A 22,787-nucleotide genomic window follows, 5' to 3' on the forward strand; every position below is an offset into this window, starting at 1 on the left:
CAGAGCCTAAAAAAAGTCTGCGGGCTATAGAGCGTTTTCTATTCGGGCTCCAATATACTTACGCGCCAAACAGCAGCTCAGAGTACCCACCCTTTTTGGATTTACTCGAGGGAGTACTTGAGGGTGCTCCCCCGGGTGATTCCCTCGTTCTACTGGGGGACTTAAACGCTCATATTGGCAACGACAGTGAAACCTGGAGAGGCGTGATTGGGAAGAATGGCCGCCCGGATCTGAACCCGAGTGGTGTTTTGTTATTGGACTTTTGTGCCCGTCACGGATTGTCCGTAACGAACACCATGTTCAAGCATAAGGGTGTCCATATGTGCACTTGGCACCAGGACACCCTAAGCCGCAGTTCCATGATCGACTTTGTAGTTGTGTCATCGGATTTGCGGCCTCATGTTTTGGACACTCGGGTGAAGAGAGGGGCGGAGCTTTCTACCGATCACCACCTGGTGGTGAGTTGGCTGCGATGGTGGGGGAGGATGCCGGACAGACCTGGCAGGCCCAAACGCATTGTGAGGGTTTGCTGGGAACGTCTGGCGTGGAGTCTCCTGTCAGAGAGAGTTTCAATTCCCACCTCCGGAAGAACTTTGAACATGTCACGAGGGAGGTGCTGGACATTGAGTCCGAGTGGACCATGTTCCGCGCCTCTATTGTCGAGGCGGCTGATTGGAGTTGTGACCGCAAGGTAGTTGGTGCCTGTCGTGGCGGTAATCCTAGAACCCGTTGGTGGACACCGGCGGTGAGGGATGCGTCAAGCTGAAGAAGGAGTCCTATCGGGTTCTTTTGGCTCATAGGACTCCTGAGGCAGCGGACAGGTACCGACAGGCCAAGCGGTGTGCGGCTTCAGCGGTCGCGGAGGCAAAAACTCGGACATGGGAGGAGTTCGGGGAAGCCATGGAAAACGACTTCCGGACGGCTTCGAAGCGATTCTGGACCACCATCCGCCGCCTCAGGAAGGGGAAGCAGTGCACTATCAACACCGTGTATGGTGAGGATGGTGTTCTGCTGACCTCGACTGCGGATGTTGTGGATCGGTGGAGGGAATACTTCGAAGACCTCCTCAATCCCACCAACACGTCTTCCTATGAGGAAGCAGTGCCTGGGGAATCTGTGGTGGGCTCTCCTATTTCTGGGGCTGAGGTTGCTGAGGTAGTTAAAAAGTTCCTCGGTGGCAAGGCCCCTGGGGTGGATGAGACCCGCCCGGAGTTCCTTAAGGCTCTGGATGGTGTGGGGGTGTCTTGGTTGACAAGACTCTGCAGTATCGCGTGGACATCGGGGGCGGTACCCCTGGAATGGCAGACCGGGGTGGTGGTTCCTCTCTTTAAAAAGGGGAACCGGAGGGTGTGTTCTAACTATCGGGGGATCACACTCCTCAGCCTTCCCGGTAAGGTGTATTCAGGTGTACTGGATAGGAGGCTTTGCCGGATAGTTGAACCTCGGATTCAGGAGGAACAGTGTGGTTTTCGTCCTGGTCGTGGAACTATGGATCAGCTCTATACTCTCGGCAGGGTCCTTGAGGGTGCATGGGAGTTTGCCCAACCAGTCTACATGTGCTTTGTGGACTTGGAGAAGGCATTCGACCGTGTCCCTCGGGAAGTCCTGTGGGGAGTGCTCAGAGAGTATGGGGTATTGGACTGTCTGATTGTGGCGGTCCGTTCCCTGTATGATCAGTGTCAGAGCTTGGTCCGGATTGCCAGCAGTAAGTCGGACACGTTTCCGGTGAGGGTTGGACTCCGCCAAGGCTGCCCTTTGTCACCGATTCTGTTCATAACTTTTATGGACAGAATTTCTAGGCGCAGTCAAGGTGTTGAGGGGATCCGGTTTGGTGGCTGCAGGATTAGGTCTCTGCTTTTTGCAGATGATGTGGTCCTGATGGCTTCATCTGGCCAGGATCTTCAGCTCTCACTGGATCGGTTCGCAGCTGAGTGTGAAGCAACTGGGATGAGAATCAGCACCTCCAAGTCCAAGTCCATGGTTCTCGCCCGGAAAAGGGTGGAGTGCCATCTCCGGGTTGGGGGGGAGATCTTGCCCCAAGTGGAGGAGTTCAAGTACCTCGGAGTCTTGTTCACGAGTGAGGGAAGAGTGGATCGTGAGATCGACAGGCGGATCGGTGCGGCGTCTTCAGTAATGCGGACGCTGTATCGATTCGTTGTGGTGAAGAAGGAGCTGAGCCGTAAGGCAAAGCTCTCAATTTACCGGTCGATCTACGTTCCCATCCTCACCTATGGTCATGAGCTTTGGGTTATGACCGAAAGGACAAGATCAAGGGTACAAGCGGCCGAAATGAGTTTCCTCTGCTGGGTGGCGGGGCTCTCCCTTAGAGATAGGGTGAGAAGCTCTGTCATCCGGGGGGAGCTCAAAGTAAAGCCACTGTTCCTCCACATCGAGAGGAGCCAGATGAGGTGGTTCGGGCATCTGGTCAGGATGCCACCCGAACGCCTCCCTGGGGAGGTGTTTAGGGCACGTCCGACCGGTAGGAGGCCACGGGGAAGACCCAGGACACGTTGGGAAGACTATGTCTCCCGGCTGGCCTGGGAACGCTTCGTGATCCCCCGGGAGGAGCTGGACGAAGTGGCTGGGGAGAGCGAAGTCTGGGCTTCCCTGCTTAGGCTGCGGCCCCCACGACCCGACCTCGGATACGCGGAAGAAGATGGATGTATGGAGGTATAAACTAGCAAAATTGGTTAAAAAGCTAGCAAAAAACGTTAGCATGCTAACCCTTGCATGCTAATAAAATAGACATTAGCATACTTCTACGATGGCTCCAGGTATTCAAATCCGTGATTTTTAGGTTTGAACATACAAACATAGCTAAAAAGCTAGCAAAAAATGTTAGCATGCTAATAAAAGAGATGTTAGCATACTTCTAAGATGGTGCTGAGCATCAAAATCCATGTTTATTATATGGTAAATTAGGTTTAAACTAGCAAAATTAGTTAAAAAGCTAACATAAAACGTTAGCATGATGACATGGTAGAAGATAGCATACTTTTGGGTTTTAAAAGTCACTATTTTTAGGTGTAACCTTAAAAAATTTGCTCACAAAATAGTATAAAACGTTGACATGTTAATATAAAAGACGTTAACATACTTCCAAGATGGTGCCAAATATCAAAAACGGGGATTTTTAGGTTAAAACATTCAAAATATGCTAAAAAAAGCTATCTTAAAACATTAACATGCTAACGTTAGTATGCTAGAATGTGAAGTGAAGTGAAGTGAATTATATTTATATAGCGCTTTTCTCTAGTGACTCAAAGCGCTTTACATAGTGAAACCCAATATCTAAGTTACATTTAAACCAGTGTGGGTGGCACTGGGATCAGGTGGGTAAAGTGTCTTGCCCAAGTACACAACGGCAGTGACTAGGATGGGGAAGCGGGAATCGAACCTGGAACCCTCAAGTTGCTGGCACGGCCACTCTACCAACCGAGCTATGCCGCCCCATGAGTGACCGGATAAGAGCAAATATTAAAATGCCATATTTGTAGGCGTCACGTATACAAAAATACCTAAAAAGCCAGCATAAAACACTAGCATGCTAATGTTAGCATGCTTGTATAATAACTGTTTCTTAAACTTTCAATAAAAATAAAGTACAAATTAAAATATAGCTTCACCACTTTAATCATATTTGTTGCGCATAGGAAACTTCCCTGTAACTTCTTCTGTTTGATGTTGTCCTTACTGCCACAAGTGGTGTAAAAGTGTATTACACCTGAGTACTTGTGTGATGTTGTCGTTACTGCCACAAGTGGTGTAAAAGTGTATTACACCTGAGTCTAAATGTCTATGGGGGCCTCCAGGAGCCGCTTGGTTAAGAAACAGTTAGAGATCATTAAAAAGTGAAGTTTTCATCCTAAATGACAAATAATGAAACCATCAGGCTCATTATTGACAATTAGTGGCAATGTAATATTTAATATTCAGTGTAAGTGAGGTGATATTACTTAATATTGCATCATCAATGTGATATTACAAAATATTTAATCATCAATGTGATATTACCTAATATTTAATCAATGTCATATTATGTAATATTTTTTCATCAAGGTGATATTACGTAATATTTCATCATCAATGTGATATTACCTAATATTTAATCATCAATATGATATTTCATCATCAATGTAATGTTATGTAATATTTCATCATCAAGGTGATATTACCTCATATTTCATCATCAATGTGATATTACCTCATATTTCATCATTAATGTGATATTGTGTAATATTTCATCATCAATGTAATAGCGCCTAATATTTCATCATCAATGTGATATTATGTAATATTTCATCATCAAAGTGATATTACCTAATATTTCATCATCAATGTGATATTACCTAATATTTCATCATCAATGTGATATTATGTAATATTTCATCATCAATGTGACATTACCTAATATTTCATCATCAATGTGATATTATGTAATATTTCATCATCCATGTGATATTACCTTATTTCATCATCAATGTGATATTACCTAATATTTCATCATCAATCTGATATTACCTAATATTTCGCCATCAGTGTCCATCCATCCATCTTCAACCGCTTATCCGGAATCGGGTCGCGGGGACAACAGCACGAGATGCCCGAACCACCTAAGCTGGCTCCTTTCCAAGCGGAGGAGCAGTGGCTCTACTCCGAGTCTCTCTCAGGTGACTGAACTTCCCACCCACTGGAAACGGATCCGACTTATATCCAAGCACCAGGACACAACTCTCGCTTTGGTTGTACAGAGATTGGATGGCCCTCAGCAGGGTTCCCCTCACCCCGTACTCCCTCAGCACCGCCCACAGGATCTCCCGGGAGATCCGGTCATACGCCTTCTCCAAATTCACAAAGCCCATGTAGACTGGATAGGCATACTCCCAGGCCTTCTCTAGGATTCCTGCAAGAGTAAAGAGCTGGTCAGTTGTTCCACCACCAGGACGGAATCCACATTGCTCCTCTTGAATCTGAGGTTTGACTATCGGCCGGACCATCCTTTCCAGTACCTTGGCGTAAACTTTCCCAGGGAGGCTGACTAGTGTGATACCCCTGTAATTAGCACAGACCGTTTGGTCCCCCTTTTTGAATAGGGGAACCACCACCCCAGTCTGCCACTCCCTCGGCACTGTCCCAGACTTCCACGCAATGTTGAAAAGGTGCATCACCCAAGACAGCCCCTCAACACCCAGATCCTGCAGCATTTCTGGACGGATCTCGTCAACCCCCGGAGCTTTGCCACTGTGGAGTTGTCTAACTACCTCAGTGGCTTCATTCCGAGAGATCGACGTCGATCCCCCATCATCCTCAGGCTCCGCTCCTGTCAGGGAGGGTGTGTCTGATGTAGTTGGGTTCAGGAGTTCCTCAAAGTGCTCTTTCAAACGCCCTACGACTTCCTCACTTGAAATCAGCAGAGTCCCATCCTTGCTGTACACAGCTTGGATGGTTCCCTGCTTCCCTCTCCTGAGGTGCCGTATGGTCTTCCAGAACAGCTTTGATGCCGCCCGATTGTCTTTCTCCATGGATTCTCCGAACTGCTCCCATATCCTCTGCTTAGCCTCGTCCACAGCCACGGCCCTTCGGGCCTGTCGGTACCTTGCAACTGCCTCCGGAGTCCCCTGGGATAACATACCCCGGTAGGACTCTTTCTTCAGTCGGGCGGCTTCCCTGACCACCGCTGTCCACCAAGGTGTTCGAGGGTTACAACCCTTTGAGCTTTGAGGCACCTAAGACCTTCTGGCCACAGCTCGCAGCTGCAGCTTTAGCAATAGAGGTTTTGAACATTGCCCATTCCTATTCAATGTCCCCAACCTCCACAGGGATGGCAGAGAAGTCCTGCCGGAGGTTGGAGTTGAAGTCCTTCCAGCCAGAGGACTCCTCCAAACGTTCCCAGTTCACCCGCACTACATGCTTGGGTTTGCCAGGTCTGTCCAGAGGTTCCCCCGCCATCTGACCCTACTCACCACCAGATGGTGATCAGTTGACAGTTCAGCCCCTCTCTTCACCAGAGTGTCCAAAACATATGGCCTCAGATCAGCTGATACGATTACAAAATCGATCATTGATCTTTGGCCTAGGGTGCTCTGGTACCAGGTACACCTATGAGTATCCTTATACTTGAACATGGTGTTTGTTATCGCAAGTCCATGACTAGCACAGAAGTCCAATAACAACCCACCACTCAGGTTCAGATCAGGGAGACCGTTCCTCCCAATCACGCCAGTCCAAGTATCACTGTCATTGCCCACGTGCGCGTTGAAGTCTCCCAGCAAGACTATGGAATCCCCTGCCGGCGCCCCATACAGGACCCCATTCAAGGTATCCAAGAAGGCCGAATACTCTGAACTCTTGTGTTTGGTGCGTATGCACAAACAACAGTCAGAGTTTTCCCCCTCCAACCCTAAGGCGAAGGGAGGCGACCCTCTTGTCCACTGGGGGGTAACTCCAACGTACAGGCACTCAGCCTCCGGCCTAGCTCCGGAGGAGGGCCCCGGGCTTCCTCCGGGCCGGGTGACACATCTTCTCTTAGCCATCAGTGTGATATTAACTAATATTTCATCATCAATGGGATATTATCTAATATTTCATCATCAATGTGGTATTATATAATATTTAATCATTAATGTAATATTGTGTAATATTTCATCATCAATGTGATATTCTTGTATATTTCATCATCTATGTGATATTATGTAATATTTCATCATCAATGTGATATTACCTAATATTTCATCATCCATGTGATATTATGTAATATTTAATCATCAATGTGATATTACGTAATATTTCATCATCCATGTGATATTACCTAATATTTAATCATCAATAGGATATTACATATTTCATCATTAATGTGATATTATGTAATATTTCATCATCCATGTGATATTACGTAATATTTCATCATCAATGTGAGGCGATATTACGTAATATTTCATCATCCATGTGATATTACCTAATATTTCATCATCAATGTGATACCTAATATTTCATTATCAATTTGATAGTACGTAATATTTCCTCCTCCATGTGAGGTGATATTACGTAAAATTTCATCATCCATGTGAGGTGATATTATGTAATATTTCATCATCAATGTGAGGGGGTATTACGTTATTTTTCATCATCCATGTGATATTATGTAATATGTGAGGTTATATTATGTAATATTTCATCACAAATGTGCTATTACATAATATGTGAGGTGATATGTAATATTTCATCATCCATGTGATATTTCACCATCAATGTGAGGTGATATGTAATATTTCATCATCCATATATTACATATGTGAGGTGATATGTAATATTTCATCATCCATGTGATATTTCACCATCAATGTTTGATGATATTACATAATATGTGAGGTGATATGTTTCAATAAGTGATATTGTTGTGTTGTCATGGAGATAAAAGACAGTGTAATAGAAGCAACATGTGATGTTTATCATAAACAGCAGAAGCATTGTGGTTGTACAGTGAGTATAAACACACCTCTCATTATCATCATCATCATCATCATCATGATGATGTTTAAAGTATAATTTAGCATCCAAGTATTGACATGAAGTTCACTGCTCAGGAACATCGCTAGAAAAAGTGCAGTCTGGGGGAAAAAAAGTCATCTTTGAATCAGAGAGAGGATACGTGTGTGTGTGTGTGTGTGTTTTGTAAGCATTGAGTGCATCATGAGTCATGTCTGCTGCATCCTTGTCAACATTCACACTTCATCTCCATCCTTACAACATGATGACAACATGGAGGAGGAGGAGAAGAAGACATGGTCATCAACATGTCCATGATGAAGTCTACAGGATAAGTTTTCCCAGGATGACTCCCAGCACGAAGAAGAGCACACACAGTGCCAACACACGACTGCTCAGCAGGCCTTCCTCCCTGGCCGCCATGATGGGGGCGGAGTCAAGGGGCAGGGCCACTGAGGTGGTCTTCCTCTTCCGGAGCCCATCGTTCTCCTGCCATGAAGAAGAAGGATGACTTCATTAAGTATTCAATTACTCCTTCTACAATGTAACTTTAGGTATTTAAGTACTCATTAAGTATTCAAATACTCCTTCTACAATGTAACTTAAAGTATTCAAGTACTCCTTCTACAATGTAACTTCAAGTATTCAAGTAATCATTAAGTATTCAAGTACTCCTTCTACAATGTAACTTTAAGTATTTATGTAATCATTGAGTATTCAAGTACTCCTTCCACAATGTAACTTTAGGTATTTATGTGATCATTGAGTAATCAAGTACTCCTTCTACAATGTAACTTTAGGTATTCAAGTAATCATTAAGTATTCAAGTACTCCTTCTACAATGTAACTAAGTATTCAAGTACTCCTTCTACACTGTAACTTGTAGTTTTCAAGTACTCCTTCTACAATGTAACTAAGTATTTATGTACTCATTAAGTATTAAAGTACTCCTACTATGTAACTTAAAGTATTCAAGTACTCTTTTGACACTCTAACTTAAAGTATTCAAGTACTCCTTCCACAATGTAACTTAAAAGTATTCAAGTACTCCTTCCACAATGTAATTTAAAGTATTCAAGTACTCATTTGACACTGTAACTTAAAGTATTTATTAACTCATTTTGCATTGTAACTTAAAGTATTCATGTACTCATTTTACAATGTAACTTATAGTATTCAAGTACTCTTGACACTAACTTATAGTATTCAAAGTATTCCTTTGACACTGTAACTTAAAGTATTCAAGTATTCCTTTGACACTGTAACTTAAAGTATTCAAGTATTCATTTGACAGAGTAAAAGTCATCAAGTGATACTCTATAAACTTCAGTACATGTCATGAAGTTTATTGACCTTCACTAGTCAACAGGTCATGTCATGCAGGGAGTATCTTTACTTTATTTGGCTTGTATTGAGTGAGTATCTTTACTTTATTTGGCTTGTACTGAGTGAGTATCTTTACTTTATTTGGCTTGTACTGAGTGAGTATCTGCCCTGCGATGAGGTGTCGACTTGTCCAGGGTGTACCCCGCCTTCTGCCCGAATGCAGCTGAGATAGGCTCCAGACGGGGTACCCCCCGCGACCCCAAAAGGGACAAGTGGTAGAAAATGGATGGATTGGATGGATGAGTGAGTATCTTTACTTTATTTGGCTTGTATTGAGTAGCCATCACCTCCTTGTTGACACTTACTTGCATGATAGTAAAAAAACGAGCTAAGCACCAAGTGAGTATTTGTTGTGGTGTATTTGATGCTAAAGTACAAACCCCGTTTCCATATGAGTTGGGAAATTGTGTTAGATGTAAATATAAACGGAATACAATGATTTGCAAATCATTTTCAACCCATATTCAGTTGAATATGCTACAAAGACAACATATTTGATGTTCAAACTGATAAATTTTTTTGTTGTTGCAAATAATCATTAACTTTAGAATTTGATGCCAGCAACACGTGACAAAGAAGTTGGGAAAGGTGGCAATAAATACTGATAAAGTTGAGGAATGCTCATCAAACACTTATTTGGAACATCCCACAGGTGAACAGGCAAATTGGGAACAGGTGGGTGCCATGATTGGGTATAAAAGTAGATTCCATGAAATGCTCAGTTATTCACAAACAAGGCTGGGGCGAGGGTCACCACTTTGTCAACAAATGCGTGAGCTAATTGCTGAACAGTTTAAGAAAAACCTTTCTCAACCAGCTATTGCAAGGAATTTAGGGATTTCACCATCTACGGTCCGTAATATCATCAAAGGGTTCAGAGAATCTGGAGAAATCACTGCACGTAAGCAGCTAAGCCCGTGACCTTTGATCCCTCAGGCTGTACTGCATCAACAAGCGACATCAGTGTGTAAAGGATATCACCACATGGGCTCAGGAACACTTCAGAAACCCACTGTCAGTAACTACAGTTGGTCGCTACATCTGTAAGTGCAAGTTAAAACTCTCCTATGAAAGGCAAAAACCGTTTATCAACAACACCCAGAAACGCTGTCGGCTACGCTGGGCCTGAGCTCATCTAAGATGGACTGATACAAAGTGGAAAAGTTTTCTGTGGTCTGACGAGTCCACATTTCAAATTGTTTTTGGAAACTGTGTACCTCGTGTCCTCCGGACCAAAGAGGAAAAGAACCACCGGGATTGTTATAGGCGCAAAGTTGAAAAGCCAGCATCTGTGATGGTATGGGGGTGTATTAGTGCCCAAGACATGGGTAACTTACACATCTGTGAAGGCGCCATTAATGCTGAAAGGTACATACAGCTTTTGGAGCAACATATGTTGCCATCCAAGCAATGTTACCATGGACGCCCCTGCTTATTTCAGCAAGACAATGCCAAGCCACGTGTTACATCAACGTGGCTTCATAGTAAAAGAGTGCGGGTACTAGACTGGCCTGCCTGTAGTCCAGACCTGTCTCCCATTGAAAATGTGTGGCGCATTATGAAGCCTAAAATACCACAACGGAGACCCCCGGACTGTTGAACAACTTAAGCTTTACATCAAGCAAGAATGGGAAAGAATTCCACCTGAGAAGCTTAAAAAATGTGTCTCCTCAGTTCCCAAACGTTTACTGAGTGTTGTTAAAAGGAAAGGCCATGTAACACAGTGGTGAACATGCCCTTTCCCAACTACTTTGGCACGTGTTGCAGCCATGAAATTCTAAGTTAATTATTATTTGCAAAAAAAATTAAAGTTCATGAGTTTGAACATCAAATATCTTGTCTTTGTAGTGCATTTAATTGAATATGGGTTGAAAAGGATTTGCAAATCATTGTTTTCCCTTTATATTTACATCTAACACAATTTTCCAACTCATATGGAAACGGGGTTTGTACATCTTTTATAATACAAACATGATATCAGATGTCTGCACACTGAAAATGAAATCATGCGGACATCTTTTTCATATTTTTCATTTAGAAAAGCAATACAATATTTATTGTGACCATCCCTCACTTTTGGTGCCCATTAAAGGTCCCGGGGACCCAAAAGGGTCTCAGTCAAAGTGTCAAAAATAAATCATGTATTATCTTTTTTTTTTTTTACTTTGAACACTTAAATATCTATATACAGTGTGTGTGTGTGTATATATATATATATATATATATATATATATATATATATATATATATATATATATATATATATATATATATATATATATATATATATGAATGAAATAATTTTATTCTGGTCATATAATCAACCATCAACCATTTTGTGTGACAGTACAGATTATGCATATTTAACAATCATACACATTTACACAAAAAAATAAAATAAAATAAAAAGAATGACCGAAAAAGGAATAGGCTGAAGCCAAAGCTTATATTTGCCTATCCTATACCTTCACTGAAAATTAGATTGCCTGGAACATCAACGTTAAAAAAATCAATGGGATGAAATTAATTGTTTGCTATATTTTATAATTTTCAATTATTTCACCTTTCAAGGCTTTCTTAAACCTTAACAAAGAACTACATGTCTTCAACTCGCCACTGAGCTTGTTCCACCATTTAACTCCTAAAACTGAAATACATTTGTATTTTATATTCCTTCTTACTTTACCTATTTCAAAAATCAATATCCCCCGTAAATTATAGTTTTCTCCTCTTAATTGAAATAACCTAAGAATACAAGCTGGAAGGCTGTTGTTCTTTACTCCAAACATAATTTCCATTGTTTTTAAAAACACAATATCTGAAAGTTTTAACACATTAGAACTTATAAAAAAATTGATTGGTATGTTCATAGTAGCACGCTTTGTGTATTATTCTAATTACCCTTTTTTGAAGTTTAATTATTGGGTCTAAGTTTGTTTTATAAACATTTCCCCAAATTTCAACACAATATGTTAAATATGGAAAAATAAAAGAATAATGTAACACATGTCTTATTCAGCATGTGTCTTGCTTTATAAAGAATAGCAATGGAATTGGATATTTTTCCCTTTATATATTCAATATGCGGTTTTCCAACATAATTTATGATCAATTATTATTCCCAAGAATTTAGTTTCATATACTCTATCAATTTCCACTAGATTTAATTTTAATTTTGCTTCACAATTTGTCCTTGCACAACTAAACACCATAAATTTAATTGTCTTATCATTTAATGATAACTTATTAATAACAAACCATTTTTTTTTAGCTGAATCAACTCAACCTCTAGTATCCTCAACACTTCCTTCAAGTCTTCTCCTGAACAATATACATTTGTATCATCTGCAAACATAATACATTTCAATTTATGATGTTCAAGCCAGCCAAGTCCAGGTCCCTGGTTTTGAGGAAGGGGAGAGTGGAGGACAAACACCGCTTCAGCCTGGATGAAGTCCCCATACCATCAGTATCAGAGAAGCCTGTGAAGAGTCTGGGGAAGATCTTTGACAGCACCCTAAAGGAAAAGGCAGCAGTGCAGCCAGCCCATGTGGAGCTGAAGACCTGGCTATCAGCAGTGGACAAGTCGGGCCTCCCCGGGAAGTTCAAGGACTTTGGAAGTCAGAACCAGCAAGACTCAAGTTCCTGATCCAGTCAGTGTATGATGCCCTCCCAAGTCCATCTAATCTTCATTGCTGGGGGCTAGCAGAAACACCTGAATGTCCATTGTGCACGGCACGGGGTTCCCTGGAGCACATCCTGAGCTGCTGCCCTAAAGCCCTGGGAGAGGGGAGGTACACATGGCGCCACGACCAGGTGCTGAAGGCAGTAGCAGACACCATTGGCACTGCAATCCATCAGACCAAACACCAGCTCCCAGTCACGCATAACATCTCCTTCGTCAAGGCAGGGGACAAACCACAGGCAGGACGTAAGGCCCCAACCGGACTGCTAGCCACAGCCCGTGACTGGCAGCTTCAGGTGGATCTCGGCAGACAGCTGAAGTTTCCAGAGCGCATAGCAAGGACATCACTGAGGCCAAACCTTGTGTTAACTTCTGACTCAACGAAGCATGTTGTGCTGCTAGAACTTACAGTCCCCTGGGAAGACCAGGTGGAGGAGGCCCATGAGCAAAAGAAGGCCAAATACCTTGAGCTGGTCGAGGCATGCAGAGAGAGCGGCTGGAGGGCCAGCTGTGAGCCTATAGAAGTGGGCTGCAGGGGCTTTCTAGGGCAATCTGTGCATCGAGCATTCAGACTTCTTGGAATCAGAGGGTTGCTGGAGAGAAAAGCCACCAGAAATATCAGCGAGGCTGCTGAGAAAGCCTCAAGGTGGTTGTGGATCAAGAGGGGAGACGGATGGAGGAGTACGCTGCTTGGTCACAAGCCGGGGCCTGATCAGCCCCGGTTGGGTCGCCCAGGCGAGGGTGTATAGAGATCAAAGACCCGAAACACCCAATGAACCTCGGTTCTTTACTGAAGATGTGTCCAAGCTGCACCGCAAGGTGTTCCTCAAATCTAGTATGAGTGGCCTAGCCAGTGACTTCCAGGAAAGTCTGGATGACAACCGTGAAAAAGTGGTGACAACTGGAGAGACAGTGGACAGCCCGGACAGACGGCAACGGGGCAGTAAAGGTTAGCACCCTGCACTGCAGCTCCCGTGAGGGAGCACCCACAAAACGCTACAGAAAGCCCTAAAGAAAGATACCCCGAGGGGTGCCCGAGCGGGGGGGAGGATGAGCACCCCAAACTGACGGATCTTTTGGTACCAGACATACGCGATGGATTATCGACAACGATAGCAACCTGTTTTTGTGACAAGGTCTGTAAGAACCTGAGAGGCCTGAGGATCCACCAGACCAGGATGGGCTGCATAAGGAGAAAGCAAGCTGAGCAACGCACAGAGCCAGTGCCTAGTACTGACCCTGGTGAGACGGAGGAGAAGCAGGAACCGGAGTCACCCCACAGTGTCCAGAACCTCCAAGCTCAACATGCTGCACCCGGCAAACCATCTGAACAGCGCCGGGTCTTATGGCCTGCTGCAAACAAGGAATCTGAATGGCGACACTTTGATGAGGATGTTGATGCTACCCTTGATGCAGCATGCAGAGGGGAAGTTGATCGGTGACTGTAGCTGATGAGCACACTGATCATCAGCATGGGTGCTGAGAGATTCAGCATCAAACAATCCAAGGCTCAGAACATCGCCAGGACAAATCGGCGGGAGACCAAGATCGCCCAGATCAGGAAAGAACTGAGGGCCTTAAAACAGCAGTATAAGAGGGCGAGTGAGGAGGAAAGACCAGCCCTGTCAGAGCTCAGGGACATCCTAAAGCAGAAGCTCATCTCTCTCCGACATGCTGAGGGGCATAGGAGAAGGGGCAGAGAGAGGGCGCGCAAGCGCACTGCCTTCATAGCAAACCCGTTTGGATTTACGAAACAGCTGCTGGGGCAGAAGTGGAGTGCGACCCTTGTCTGCTCTGAAGAGGAGATCAATCAGCACCTCAGTAACACATACAGCGACAGTAGGAGAGAAGAAGATCTTCCCCCCTGCAGAGGGCTACCCACACCATCAGAACCCTCCTTCCAGTTTAACATCAAAGAGCCCACCTTGGCAGAAGTCAGGGACACCGTCCGAGCCACAAGGACCAGCGCAGCCCCCGGCCCGAGTAGAGTGCCATACAAAGTCTACAAGCATTGCCCGAGACTCCTGGAGAGGCTGTGGAGACTCATCAGGGTAGTATGGCGGAGGGGGAAGGCAGCCAAGCAGTGGCGCCATGCAGATGGTGTCTGGATACCAAAGGAGGAGAATGCAAGTGACATCACGCAGTTCCGCACCATCTCCCAGCTCAGCGTGGAAGGCAAGATCTTTTTCAAGTTTCTTGCCAACAGGTTGACAGAGAACCTCCTGAGGAATTCCTACATCGACACCACAGTGCAGAAGGGAGGAGTCCCAGGCATGCCAGGCTGCTTAGAACACACAGGAGTGGTTACCCAGCTGATCCGGGAGGCAAAGGAAAATCAAGGAGACCTGGCTGTCCTTTGGCTTGACCTTGCCAATGTCTATGGATCCATTCCACACAAGCTTGTGACAACAGCCTTGACGACACATCATGTTCCAGAGAAGATCACTGAACTCATACGAGACTACTACAGTAGTTTCAGTCTGAGATTCACCTCTGGAGAAATAACATCTGCATGGCACCGCCTGGAGAAGGGCATCATCACAGGGTGCACCATATCAGTGGCACTGTTCGCCCTAGCGATGAACATGCTGGTCAAGGCAGCAGAAGTGGAATGCAGGGGTCCGAAGTCCAGTTCCGGCATTTGCCAACCTCCGATCCGAGCTTTCATGGATGATCTGACTGTCACAACAACATCAGTGACAGGGTGTCGGTGGCTCCTCCGCGGACTGGAAAGGATCATCACATGGGCGAGAATGATGTTCAAGCCAGCCAAGTCCTGGTTTTGAGGAAGGGGAGAGTGGAGGACAAACACCGCTTCAGCCTGGATGGAGTCCCCATACCATCAGTGTCAGAGAAGCCTGTGAAGAGTCTGATGAAGATCTTTGACAGCATCCTGAAGGAAAAGGCAGCAGTGCAGTCAGCCCATGTGGAGCTGAAGACCTGGCTATCAGCAGTGGACAAGTCGGGCCTCCCCGGGAAGTTCAAGGCGTGGATATACCAGCATGGCATCCTGCCGAGAATCCTTTGGCCGCTGCTCATCTACGAAGTCCCAGTAACCATTGTGGAGGGCTTCGAACGCAACATCAGCCAGCACCTGCGTAGGTGGCTGGGCTTGCCGAAGAGCCTAAGCAGCATCGCCCTGTATGGGCACACCAACATGCTGCAGCTTCCCTTCACCGGATTGACCGAAGAGTTTAAAGTCACCAGAGCCAGGGAGGTGTTACTTTACAGAGACTCATCTGACACCAAAGTCTCCTCTGCTGGCATCAAGGTCAGAACTGGGAGGAAGTGGAAGGCACAGGAGGCTGTTGACCAGGCAGAAGCAAGGCTGAGACATGGCGTCTTAGTAGGTGCTGTGGCAGTCAGACGAGCTGGGCTGGGTAGCCATACAAGACCACGCTACGACAAAGCCCAGGGTCGAGAGAGACGGCTGATGGTGCAGGGAGAGATCCGTGCAGAGTTTGAGGAGGAACGCCGGAGCAAGACAGTGGCCATGCGCCAGCAAGGAGCCTGGACAAATTGGGACCACGCATCTACTCGGAAGATCACCTGGACAGAACTTTGGAAGTCAGAACCAGCAAGACTCAAGTTCCTGATCCAGTCAGTGTATGATGCCCTCCCAAGTCCATCTAATCTTCATTGCTGGGGGTTAGCAGAAACACCTGAATGTCCATTGTGCACGGCACGGTGTTCCCTGGAGCACATCCTGAGCTGCTGCCCTAAAGCCCTGGGAGAGGGGAGGTACACATGGCGCCACGACCAGGTGCTGAAGGCAGTAGCAGACACCATTGGCACTGCAATCCATCAGACCAAACACCAGCTCCCAGTCACGCATAACATCTCCTTCGTCAAGGCAGGGGACAAACCACAGGCAGGACGTAAGGCCCCAACCGGACTGCTAGCCACAGCCCGTGACTGGCAGCTTCAGGTGGATCTCGGCAGATAGCTGAAGTTTCCAGAGCGCATAGCAAGGACATCACTGAGGCCAGACCTTGTGTTAACTTCTGACTCAATGAAGCATGTTGTGCTGCTGGAACTTACAGTCCCCTCGGAAGACCGGATGGATGAGGCCCATGAGCGAAAGAAGGCCAAATACCTGGTCGAGGCATGCAGAGAGAGCGGCTGGAGGGCCAGCTGTGAGCCTATAGAAGTGGGCTGCAGGGGCTTTCTAGGGCAATCTGTGCATCGAGCATTCAGATTTCTTGAAATCAGAGGGTTGCTGGAGAGAAAAGCCACCAGAAATATCAGCGAGGCTGCTGAGAAAGCCTCAAGGTGGTTGTGGATCAAGAGGGGAGACGGATGGAGCAGTACGCTGCTTGGACAAAAGCCGGGGCCTGATCAGCCCCGGTTGGGTCGCCCAGGTGAGGGTGTATAGAGATCAAAGACCCGAAACACCCAATGAACCTCGGTTCTTTACTGAAGATGTGTCCAAGCTGCACCGCAAGGTTTCTCAAATCTAGATACTGAACAAATATCAATTAAATAAAGTATAAATAACTTAGGTCCCAATACTGAGCCTTGTGGAACCCCACAAGTTACTCTTCTTGGCTGTGATTTGGTCTTATTAATTTCCACATATTGAGATCTATTACTTAAATAACTACTTAACCACAGTTGCGAAACACCTCTTATGCCATAGTTTTCCCATTTTTGCAGAAGTAAGGAATGATTGATTGTGTCAAAAGGTTTACATAAGTCAATAAATACACCAACGGTGTGTTGCTTTTTTTCTATTGCTGTAGCTATGTTTTCTACAAAGTCCATCACTGCTAGGGATGTAGATGATTACTCCTGAATCCATACTGATGGTCATTCAGTAGCTCATGTTTGTCAATCAACTTATCAAGTCTATTTACAAATAATTTCTCAATAATTTTTGCGTTCTCAGGACTGGACTGTGCACCTTATCTCCTTTTGCACTATTTTTCTTTTCTTTCCTTCCTATGTTTTGCATATTTGTAGACTGTCGTACTGATACTGGAGTTGCTTTTAATCTCATTGTACTTGTGTATAGTGACAATAAAAGCTTTTAATCTCATTGTGCCTGTGTATAGTGACAATAAAAGCTTTTCATCTCAATGTACCTGTGTATAGTGACAATAAAAGCTTTTAATCTCATTGTACCTGTGTATAGTGACAATAAAAGCTTTTAATCTCATTGTACCTGTGTATAGTGACAATAAAAGCTTTTAATCTCATTGTACCTGTGTATAGTGACAATAAAAGCTTTTAATCTCATTGTACCTGTGTATAGTGACAATAAAAGGCATTCTATTCTATTCTATAGATCACCTTCAGATATACGTGATGCCATATAAAGTTAGACTATTATGTTTTATGGCTTTTCTGTCAAGGAAAACCCATTTTTTTTGGGCGAAAACACTAAATATTTGATATTGGCCCCTCAAAAATTATTTAAATAAGTAATTGTAGCCATAAACATGTCAACAATTCATATCCACATTGTTTTTGATTCATTATTATTTTAAACAATGACAATTAAAAAAAATCACACTAAAGGTCCTGGAGACCAAAAAGGTCCCATTTAAAGGCCTACTGAAATGATTTTTTTTTATTTAAACGGGGATAGCAGATCCATTCTATGTGTCATACTTGATCATTTCGCGATATTGCCATATTTTTGCTGAAAGGATTTAGTAGAGAAAATCGACGATAAAGTTCGCAACTTTTGCTCGCTGATAAAAAAAAGCCTTGCCTGTACCGGAAGTAGCGTGACGTCACAGGAGCTAGTATTCCTCACAATTCCCCATTGTTTACAATGGAGCGAGAGAGATTCGGACCGAGAAAGTGATGATTACCCCATTAATTTGAGCGAGGATGAAAGATTCGTAGATGAAGAACGTTACAGTGAAGGACTTGAGAGACAGTGATGGACGTACCTTTTTTCGCTCTGACCGTAACTTAGGTACAAGCTGGCTCATTGGATTCCACACTCTCCTTTTTTTTATTGTGGATCACGGATTTGTATTTTAAACCACCTCAGATACTATATCCTCTTGAAAATGAGAGTCGAGAACGCGAAATGGACATTCAGTGCCTTTTATCTCCACGACAATACATCGGCGAAATGCTTTAGCTACGAGCTAACGTGATAGCATCGTGCTTTAACTGCATATAGAAACAAAAAAATAAACCCCTGACTGGAAGGATAGATAGAAAATCAACAATACTATTAAACCGTGGACATGTAAATACACGGTTAATGCTTTCCAGGCTGGCGAAGGTTAACAATGCTGTGCTAACGACGCCATTGAAGCTAACTTAGCAACTTAGCAACGGGACCTCACAGAGCTATGCTAAAAACATTAGCTCTCCACCTACGCCAGCCAGCCCTCATTTACTCATCAACACCCGTGCTCACCTGCGTTCCAGCGATCGGCAGAAGGACGAAGGACTTCACCCGATGCGTTTGGCGGCCCGGAGACGTAGGAAGTCAAGGTGAGGTCGGCGGCTAGCGCGGTTAGCGCGGCTAGCGCTTCAACAAAGTCCTCCTGGTTGTGTTGCTGTAGTCCGCTGCTAATACACCGATCCCACCTACAACTGTCTTCTTTGCAGCCTTCATTGTTCATTAAACAAATTGCAAAAGATGTCCAGAATACTGTGGAATTATGAAATGAAAACAGAGCTTTTTGTATAGGATTCTATGGGGTACCATAACTTCCGTTATACTGACTTCGTCATGCGCATACGTCATCATACCGCGACGTTTCAGCCGGATATTTCCCGGGAAGTTTTAAATGTCACTTTATAAGTTAACCCGGCCGTATTGGCATGTGTTGCAATGTTAAGATTTCATCATTGATATATAAACTATCAGACTGCGTGGTCGGTAGTAGTGGGTTTCAGTAGGCCTTTAAAGTATAAAAAAATAAATTATTTAAAACCTCTAAAGCAGGGGTCTCAGACACGCGGCCCGCGAGACGTTATTTTGCGGCCCGCACCTTGATATGAAAATGTAATGTTAGTGCGCCCCGCAAGTTTTATATGAATGCCGCTTGACAGCATCATACTTGCCAACCCTCCCGATTTTCCGGGAGACTCCCGAATTTCAGGGCTACCATTCTCTCGAATGTCTTCACCCAAACAACAATATTATGGGCATGCCGTGATGTCACTGCCTTTAGCACCCTCTACAACCTGTACAAACAGCGTGCCAGCCCAGTCACATGTTGTATTTGGCTTCCGTACACACGTAAGTGACTGCAAGGCATACTTGGTCAACGGCCACACAGGTCACACTGAGGGTGGCCGTATAAACAAGTTTAACACTGTTACAAATATGCGCCACACTGTGAACCCACACCAAACAAGAATGACAAACACATTTCGGGAGAACATCCGCACCGTAAGACAACATAAACACAACAGAACAAATACCCAGAACACCTTGCAGCCCCAACTCTTCCGGGCTGCAATATACACCCCCCCCCCCGCCCCCGTGCGTCGGTTGAGGTGGGCGGGGTTGGGGGGGCGGGGTTTGGTGGTAGCGGGGGTGTATATTGCAGCCCGGAAGAGTTAGGGCTGCAAGGTGTTCTGGGTATTTGTTCTGTTGTGTTTATGTTGTCTTACGGTGCGGATGTTCTCCTGAAATGTGTTTGTCATTCTTGTTTGGTGTGGGTTCACAGTGTGGCGCATATCTGTAATGGTGTTTATACGGCCAGTGTGACCTGTATGGCTGTTGACCAAGTATGTCTTGCAGTCACTTACGTGTGTCTGGGCCGGCACGCTGTTTGTATGGTGAAAAAGCGGACGCGACGATGGTGGTGATGGTGATGAAGACAAATGACTAAACATGTGATCATAGGGAGGTGGTGATGAAGACATAACTAAACATGTGATCATAGGGAGGTGGTGATGAAGACAAATGACTAAACATGTGATCATAGGGAGGTGGTGATGAAGACATAACTAAACATGTGATCATAGGGAGGTGGTGATGAAGACAAATGACTAAACGTGATCATGGGGAGGTGGTGATGACGAATGACTAAACATGTGATCATGGGGAGGTGGTGATGAAGACGAATGACTAAACATGTGATCATAGGGAGGTGGTGATGAAGACAAATGACTAAACAAGTGATCATGGGGAGGTGGTGATGAAGACGAATGAATAAACATGTGATCATAGGGAGGTGGTGATGAAGACAAATGACTAAACATGTGATCATGGGGAGGTGGTGATGAAGACGAATGACTAAACATGTGATCATAGGGAGGTGGTGATGAAGACGAATGACTAAACATGTGATCATGGGTAGGTGGTGATGAAGACAAATGACTAAACATGTGATCAGGGGTAGGTGGTGATGACTACTTACAGTTTTGGCATCTAGCGGCATGTCGAAGGCACATCTCAACCTGGAGTCCATCAGCTCCTCTGGCTTGGCGTCCTTCCACTGAGGAGGAGGAAGATGAAGAAGATCCTTGAAGGATAGCAGCATCTTCTACTTGGTACTCACCACTCCCTCCATGTCCGTCATGTCGTGAGGAGCCAGCATGGACATGACCATGAATTTGTGTTTGCTCTTCTCGTTGGGGTCGTAGTCGAAAGGCTGCAGCATGACTGTGGAACATCACAACATGATCACCATGGTCTACTGACTGTGGAACATCACAACATGTGGTTTACTGACTGTGGAACATCACAACATGATCACCATGGTCTACTGACTGTGAAACATCACAACATGATCACCATGGTCTACTGACTGTGGAACATCACAACATGATCACCATGGTCTACTGACTGTGGAACATCACAACATGTGGTTTACTGACTGTAGAACATCACAACATGATCACCATGGTCTACGGACTGTGGAACATCACAACATGTGGTTTACTGACTGTGGAACATCACAACATGATCACAATGGTCTACTGACTGTGGAACATCACGACATGTGGTTTACTGACTGGAACATCACAACATGATCACCGTGGTCTACTGACTGTGGAACATCACAACATGATCACCGTGGTCTACTGACTGTGGAACATCACAACATGATCACCGTGGTTTACTGACTGTGGAACATCACAACATGATCACCGTGGTCTACTGACTGTGGAACATCACAACATGATCACCGTGGTCTACTGACTGTGGAACATCACAACATGATCACCGTGGTTTACTGACTGTGGAACATCACAACATGATCACCGTGGTCTACTGACTGTGGAACATCACAACATGATCACCGTGGTCTACTGACTGTGGAACATCACAACATGATCACCGTGGTTTACTGACTGTGGAACATCACAACATGATCACCGTGGTCTACTGACTGTGGAACATCACAACATGATCACCGTGGTCTACTGACTGTGGAACATCACAACATGATCACCGTGGTTTACTGACTGTGGAACATCACAACATGATCACCGTGGTCTACTGACTGTGGAACATCACAACATGATCACCGTGGTCTACTGACTGTGGAACATCACAACATGATCACCGTGGTCTACTGACTGTGGAACATAACATGATCACCGTGGTCTACTGACTGTGGAACATCACAACATGATCACCGTGGTTTACTGACTGTGGAACATCACAACATGATCACCGTGGTCTACTGACTGTGGAACATCACAACATGATCACCATGGTCTACTGACTGTGGAACATCACAACATGATCACCGTGGTTTATTGACTGTGGAACATCACAACATGATCACTGTGGTCTACTGACTGTGGAACATCACAACATGATCACCGTGGTCTACTGACTGTGGAACATCACAACATGATCACTGTGGTCTACTGACTGTGGAACATCACAACATGATCACCGTGGTCTACTGACTGTGGAACATCACAACATGATCACTGTGGTCTACCTCAAACACAAACAATAACATATTTATTATCACTGGAATGGATTTAAGCTGTCTTTAAATTGAAGTGGAGTGGTCATTGTTCTTTTTTTTTTGCAACACCTACAGGTCACATTAATCCATGAAGTTAAACTCATGACACAGTAAATTGAATTATGCGGACACGTTTGTTACTGGATACTTTTTAATCTGCTTTGGAGACTTTGTATGTGTAAGTAATATGTAAGTATAATAAGTAATATGTAAGTATAATAAGTAATATATAAGTATAATAAGTAATATGTAACTATAATAAGTAATATGTAACGATAATTATTTGGTACTTGACTAAATGCTCCCTAGTGTGTGAAAGT

The 22,787-nt window shown here is 44.5% G+C and overlaps 1 protein-coding gene across 1 annotated transcript in view; it reads right to left on the minus strand.

Annotated features, from left to right (window-relative positions):
* Positions 1–7,444: 7,444 nt before the first annotated feature.
* Positions 7,445–22,787, minus strand: part of LOC133638870 (vesicle-associated membrane protein-associated protein B-like) — a 40,254-nt gene continuing 24,911 nt past the window's right edge. Inside the window, exons 3-5 of the mRNA XM_062031915.1 lie at positions 21,040–21,143; positions 20,899–20,976; positions 7,445–7,974 (exon numbers count right to left, since the gene is read on the minus strand). Coding sequence (XP_061887899.1) covers positions 7,810–7,974; positions 20,899–20,976; positions 21,040–21,143 — 347 coding nt within the window. The 3' untranslated portion in view covers positions 7,445–7,809. The remainder of the gene's footprint in view (positions 7,975–20,898; positions 20,977–21,039; positions 21,144–22,787) is intronic.

The sequence above is a fragment of the Entelurus aequoreus genome, linkage group LG01, assembly GCF_033978785.1.
Source record: "Entelurus aequoreus isolate RoL-2023_Sb linkage group LG01, RoL_Eaeq_v1.1, whole genome shotgun sequence".
Lineage (NCBI taxonomy): Eukaryota > Metazoa > Chordata > Actinopteri > Syngnathiformes > Syngnathidae > Entelurus > Entelurus aequoreus.